Source organism: Colobus angolensis, unplaced genomic scaffold, assembly GCF_000951035.1.
Source record: "Colobus angolensis palliatus isolate OR3802 unplaced genomic scaffold, Cang.pa_1.0 Scaffold64, whole genome shotgun sequence".
NCBI lineage: Eukaryota > Metazoa > Chordata > Mammalia > Primates > Cercopithecidae > Colobus > Colobus angolensis.
In genome coordinates this window covers 2,911,102-2,917,986 of record NW_012120043.1, presented here as the reverse complement: position 1 = coordinate 2,917,986, position 6,885 = coordinate 2,911,102, and the positions used below count along the sequence as shown (strand labels likewise).

At 58.8% G+C, this 6,885-nt stretch overlaps 1 protein-coding gene across 1 annotated transcript in view; it reads left to right on the top strand.

The window, feature by feature from the left end:
- DIRAS1 (DIRAS family, GTP-binding RAS-like 1) overlaps positions 1-5,863 on the top strand; it is a 28,443-nt gene extending 22,580 nt beyond the window's left edge. The window contains exon 3 of the mRNA XM_011964067.1: positions 3,159-5,863. Within this exon, the coding sequence (XP_011819457.1) occupies positions 3,229-3,825 (597 nt within the window). The 5' untranslated portion in view covers positions 3,159-3,228 and the 3' untranslated portion in view covers positions 3,826-5,863. The remainder of the gene's footprint in view (positions 1-3,158) is intronic.
- The last annotated feature ends 1,022 nt before the right edge of the window (positions 5,864-6,885 follow it).

The following is a 6,885-nucleotide window of genomic DNA, read 5'->3' as shown; positions in this document are numbered from 1 at the left end:
AGGCCCACCCCGCCGCCCCTCTCCGCATTGGTCCCCTCGGGCAGGGCCTCCTCCCTCCTGCAGCTGCCCACTTCGCCCTCCGCCCCGCTGCCCAGCCAAGCCCCTCCCTCCGCGCCCCTTCCCGGGGTGGGCTCCTCCTCTCCACCACTGAGGTCCTCCTGAGTCAAGGGGCGCCCCTGGGCTGGCCCCGCACTGTGCCTCTGCGCCCTCGGCCCCCAAAGCAGGCCCTCTCTCCATCAGACCCCTCACCGGTCAGGCGGCCCTGGGTCAGACCCCCGCCCCACCCTTGGTCAGGCGTGACCCCTGCTAGACCCCTGGGTCGCGGCTCTCTCTGCTTTCCGGACCCTGAGCTTGCTTTGATACCCCCGCCCCCACCAACCGTTCCGTGTCCGGCCAGGAGCCGGGTTTCAGGGATCCAGGGCCGGGGTACATTGGCCCTGCCTGGGTGTCTGGGGGTGGGCTGCCCGGCACAGGCGGGAGTGTAGCCAAGCAGGGTGGGCTTCCAGCCCAGCTATGCGCCTCCACCCCCCTGCTCTGTGACCTTGAGCCAGCCCCTCCTGCTCCTCCTCAGTGCCCACGACCCCCTCCCTCCACCCGCATCCCCCAGGAGGTGGAGGTGGGAAGCCGCGTGGCCTTCGTGGGCTTCAGGGCTCTTGAGTGCAAGCACCTTCCCAGTCAGGGATTCCAGACCCAGCGGGGCTACTGGGGAGGACAGTGCTGCTGATGGGGGCTGGAGCGTCAGCGCCCACAGCAAGGCAAAGGCTGGGTCTGGGTCCGCAGAACCCATGGCCGTTAGGACCCCAGGCCCATCTTGGTGGCATCTTTCTGCACAGCAGCGTGCCTGTCTCTCAGGGCGCCCACCCAGGAAAGGGCAGGGTCTGCAGCGCAGGCTGCCTCCCCCCAACCACCAGCACCCCCAGCCTCCTCCGAATGCCGAGAATTACTATGCATGTAGTCCACACACCCGGCAGCCAATCACATGAGTTGGCATTGCCGAGGCGCCCAGAAGTTTGCCTGGCTCATCACAACTGGGGACTGTGTCAGCTGGCGCTTTCATCATCCTGTTTTCTTTTTCTGGCAAATCTGTTACCCTTGATAATCCAGAAGGTGCCTTTGCAACCAACTGGCACAGCCAAGTGCCCTGCCTACCGGCCCCGAGCCCTTGTGATTGTGATCACTGTTGTGATCGGAGTCTCTGCCGTACGGGGCACTGCCTGGGACCTTTCTCCACCTTGTCACCTTACTTGTCCCAACAGTGGCTTGCATTTCACACAAGAGAAAAAGGAGGTTTTGGGACTTGAATTTGCCTGTTTAGGTTCAAACCACTGGCTCCCGGGGAACCTCTGGACCCTCCCATAAACATAACCCCACCCCAAGTGCAGCAGCAGATAGAAACTGGTGCCTCCTTCTCTCCCACTGTAGACCACCTTGCTGGGGGACTCCCCACCCCCATCCCAGAGACTGGAAGGAGGAAGAGGAGGGGAGGACATAAATTCTGGAGATAAGCCACCTGCCTTTCCCCCAGGGTTCTCTCCCCACCTCCATCATTTCAGGATCCGCTGTGCTGTGTGACCTCCTCAGGCTGCTGGACCTCTCTGAGCCCAAGAGAGAAGAGACGGGCTAAAAGGACCCCCTCCCAGGAAGCGCTATTCCTAAGGATCCATCAGACCTGAATGGGAAGGCCTAGGGGATGCCAGGCCATAGTTTGATTTTATAATTTAGGGAGCGGGGATTTTCCCATTCAGCTTCTGGTTTTGTATTTTTGTGTCCCACTTGGGCTGCAAGACCCTGCCTCCCGGGGTGGCTATTGGAAATTGGTGCCCTGATTTGCAAATTGTGGTTCTCAGACTCCCAACCCCAGGATCCCATTTATGGGAGGTGAGGAGAGCGGCCTTAAAATACAAGTTCCAGCTGGGCGTGGTGGCTCACGCCTGGAATCCCAGCACTTTGGGAGCCCGAGGCGGGAGGATCACCTGAGGTCAGGAGTTCAAGACCAGCCTGGCCAGCATGGCGATACCCCGTCTCTACTAAAAATATAAAAATTAGCCGGGTGTGGTGGTGCGTGCCTGTAGTATCAATTACTCTGGAGGCTGAGACAGGAGAATTGCTTGAGGAAACAGAGGTTGCAGTGAGCCGAGATTGCACCGCTGAACTCCAGCCTGGACAACAGAATGAGACTTGGTCTTAAAAAAAATAAGAAGAAGGCCAGGTGCAGTAGCTCATGCCTGTAACCACAGCACTTTGGGAGGCCGAGGTGGGCAGATCACCTGAGGTCAGGAGTTTGAGACCTGCCTGACCAACATGGAGAAACCCCGTCTCTACTAAAAATATAAAATTAGCTGGGCGTGGTGGCGCATGCCTGTAGTCCCAGCTGCTTGGGAAGCTGAGGCAGGAGAATAGCTTGAACCCGGGAGGCGGAAGTTGCGGTGAGCCGAGATTGCGCCACTGCACTCCAGCCTGGGCATCAAGAGCGAAACTCTGTCTAAAAATAAATAAATAAATAAATTAGAAGAATAAAATAAAATACAAGTTCCCAGGGCTGTTGCCCTGGCCGACTGATTTATCATACCTAGGGCTGCGGCCCTGACCCATGCATCTTAAACACTGCACCCTGTGCGTTTTCCACCAGGGTTAGCCATCTCTGGGGTGGGGGAAGAGCAGGGGACCCGTGGTTGTTGGAGACGGGCACCGTTTGATCCACCGAACAGGCTCAGGGTGGCACAAGGGCTCAGCAAGGCCTCAGAGTCAGGCAGGTGTGGAGCGAGAGGTGGAAGCCAGACCTGCTGGCTTCCAGGGGCCCCTGCCGCGCTGGGAAGAGAGGAGGAAGCCGCACAGCCTGGAAGGGACACTGGCACCAGGGGAAGGAGTTTTGTGGGCATCCTGGCATCTCTCATGCCTCTCCTAGCTCAGCGCCCCCCGGGGAAGCTCAGGCCCCAGATTTGGTTGGGGAGAAGTAAGCAAAGGGTGTTGGCTGTGCGCCCGCCTGCGGGACAGAACTGCAAAGTCAGCCATGGCAAGCAGATGGGCCTTTTCGGGAGGCAGGAGGCACAGCAGCCACGTCCTCTGAGAAGCCGCCCTGTCCGCCTCTCTCCCTAGGGCGTGGGGCTGTCTCCTCCAGCCTGGGTGGCCTTTGACGTCTGACCCTCCTCTCCGCACAGGCTCGGTCTGGGGTTCTTGCAGCCGGCACCAGGCCCTCCCAGCCCCGGCCCCCCACCCGCCACGGGGAAGATGCCCGAACAGAGTAATGACTACCGCGTGGTGGTGTTCGGGGCGGGCGGCGTGGGCAAGAGCTCGCTGGTGCTGCGCTTCGTGAAGGGCACGTTCCGCGACACGTACATCCCCACCATCGAGGACACCTACCGGCAGGTGATCAGCTGCGACAAGAGCGTGTGCACGCTGCAGATCACAGACACCACCGGCAGCCACCAGTTCCCGGCCATGCAGCGCTTGTCCATCTCCAAGGGCCACGCCTTCATCCTGGTGTTCTCTGTCACGAGCAAGCAGTCGCTGGAGGAGCTGGGGCCCATCTACAAGCTCATCGTGCAGATCAAGGGCAGCGTGGAGGACATCCCCGTGATGCTCGTGGGCAACAAGTGCGACGAGACGCAGCGGGAGGTGGACACGCGCGAGGCGCAGGCGGTGGCCCAGGAGTGGAAGTGCGCCTTCATGGAGACCTCGGCCAAGATGAACTACAATGTCAAGGAGCTCTTCCAGGAGCTGCTGACGCTGGAGACCCGCCGGAACATGAGCCTCAACATCGACGGCAAGCGCTCCGGGAAGCAGAAGAGGACAGACCGCGTCAAGGGCAAATGCACCCTCATGTGAGCCTGGAACGCCCGCCTGCCCGCCGCCCACCCCCACTGGCCCCGGTCCCCGCTGCCTCCCCCAACACTGACATCCTCCTTGGCCTCCTCCTCTTCTCTCATCCTTCCTCCGACACCTCGGCTGGGGAAACCGAGGCCACCCCCTCTCCGCTGCCCCTGCCCATCCCGAGGCAGGACTGGGGCTCTTCTTCCTCCCCCGCTCTCTTTCCACCCTCCTGTTCTGTCTGTACCCGCCCCCCAAAACCAAGAGCTGGAGGTGGCCCCCTTGTCCTGCAGATGGGAAAACGGGACGGGGAGCTGGCAAGAGGAGCTGCTTGTTCCCGCCGGGATCAGAGGAGGCTGCGTTTCCCCATCTCCATCTCTTTCCCTGGGGTGTCCCCAGCCAGACCTGCGCGTCCTGTCCCTCACATTTGATCACTGTGACCTTCTGGGGGAGGGGGAAGTTGAAAATGCACATCAGCCTCAGATATTTTTTTCTTTTTTCTCCTGTTTGGTGTTAACATACACCCAAGCCCACCCGGCCCCTCACGACCTCTGATCTGTGCCCCTCCTCCGGTCCCAGAACGCCCCTCTCTCCTCTGTCTTCACACCGGGGTGTGGGGCCCGCGGGATGGGCCTCAGGCCACCAGGCAATAACCACAGGGCCTGCAGCAGTGCCCCTGCCAGCCCCGAGTCCCACCCCCGGGACCGGCCACATCCACAGCACAACTGCCCTGTCGGAGAGGCACCATGAACGTGGAGGGGCCCCCCAGACACCGTCCACCCGGGGACCCGTCTCTTCCACCAAGACAGAGACGTTCGCAACGCATGGTGGGTGGGGACCTGGGGTGCTCAGGAGGGGGTGCCCGGGGCCCTGGCCAGAGAGACACCAATTACACCCCCCTGTAGAGGGACAGCCGATAGGACCCAGCACCAGCAGGATCCGAGGGGCCTCCAGGCAGAGGTCTGCCCCACCCACTTCCTCCCCACCACCTGTGCCCCAGAGAGCAGGACCCACCTGGGAAGGTGGCGCCCTGGAGTCAGGTGTATCTGCAGCCATGAGGTTCTGGGTGTTTTTGTGAGAGAGTCTGAGTGACGCCACACTCATGTGACCCCACAGGGTTCTGTCCAACATACACGGAAGTGACTATGGAACGGTGTATTCGGTGTATTTGTGCAACCCGGGGTGCGTGGATGGGCGACTTGTATCTACGTGCATCTGCGTGTATACCTGTGTGTGTCTGTCGGGGATGGTGTGTTTTCGTGGCAGCCTGTGTGTGTAATAGTGGTGCAGGGTCTGTAGAGAAGGTGGGTAGTTGTAGATGCCTGTGTGTGGTTGTCAACAAGACTGGGTATTTGTGATGTGTCTGTGTGAGTCTTTGTGCTTGTAGGAGCATGACTCTATTTTGGGGAGTGGGTGATATGGTTTATCTGAGAGCATTTATCTGTAAATATGTTTGTCTTGATTGAGGGACACGATCTCTGTCCCACTCAACGGCAACATGACTCTCTAACCATGTGACTTTTGGTCCCAAATCTGTATCAGTTGGGATATTGCTGTGTAACCAATGACCACAAACGGAGCAACCAGAAACAACACATGTTTATTATCTCACGGATTCTACAGGTCAGAGCCTGCGTGCAGGTTCGCTGGGTCCTCTACTGGGGATCTCAGGAGGCTGCAGTCAAAGCATTGGCCAGGCAGAGGTCTCATCTGAAGGCCTGATCGGGGAAGGATTTGCTTCTTCTAAGCTCATGTGGTTGTTGCAGCATTCAGTCCCTTGCTGTTGAAAGACTGAGGGCCTCAGTTCCTCGCTGGCTGTTGGCTGGAAGCTGCTCTTTGTTCTGTGCCATGTGGGTCTCTCCATAGTGGGGCTTGGAGCACAGCAGCTAAGTCAGCGAGGGAAGGTGAAATGGAGGTGTTGGTCTTATTGGGTGTGAGGAACCAGCATGTGTGTGTGTGTGCGCGCACTTTTGTACACTGAGAGAGAGAGAGAGATTGCACGCATGTGTCTCTGTAGTCATGTGGCCAGGTGGGACTATGTAGATAACAGATTGCTTATGTCTGATTTGGTACATGGGACTATGTAGATAACAGATTGCTCGTGTCTGATTTGGTACCTGGGACTATGTAGATAACATGTTGCTTGTGTCTGATTTGGTACCTGGGACTATGTAGATAACATGTTGCTCGTGTCTGATTTGGTACATGGGACTATGTAGATAACATGTTGCTCATGTCTGATTTGGTACATGGGACTATGTAGATAACATGTTGCTCGTGTCTGATTTGGTACAAGCATGTTTGTTTTCCTCTGTGTTCATGTGAGTGTTTACTCAAGAAATGTTTACTGGACACACTCAGAGAGAGGGAGTGTGCATACGTGTGTGTGTGTTGCTATCCAGCACGTGGACTGGGCTCCCAGAAGAGCTGGCATTGTGTCTGAGCAGAGCTGGGTCCCCCCAAAACTTGGGCTGCCCCAGGGCCCACCAGCAGCTGACATTGCCTCCTCTCCTGTCCTGGCAGTAGCTTCTGGGCTCTGAAGGTGCCGGAGAGAGTGAGGCTGGGCAGGGGTCTGCGGCCCTTTCTCAGGGACACACCCTGATAGCACAATCTCCCTGGGGCCCTGCCCACCTCCAGGCCTCTCCCACCCCAGACCCTGCCCAGACCCTGGGGAGAGAGGGGATCTGCAATAGGAGGGGGCCTGAGCCTGCCCTGGCTGCTGGCCCATACTGCCTGGGCATCCCTGGTGCTGGGGACTGTGCCAGGCCATGCTTGCTGTGACTCCGCCCCCACCCCCTTTCCCCCCGCATGTGGGTGCCCCCACTCCCCCATCGTGGGGTCTGTGTAGCCTTCGCTCTAGACATAGTCTTCCTGCAATAAAAAAGTGGATCCTGCATTCCCCGCCAGCATGGTGCCCGTCTCTGTGGTGGGGGTGGGGTGTCAGCTCACCACCTGCAAAGAATCAGGAAGGGTGGGGAGGTGCAGGATGGGGTGAAGGGTGGAGGAGGTGATGAGTGTAGGAAGTGAGGGATGGGGTGAAGGGTGGAGGAGGTGATGGGTGTAGGAAGTGAGGGATGG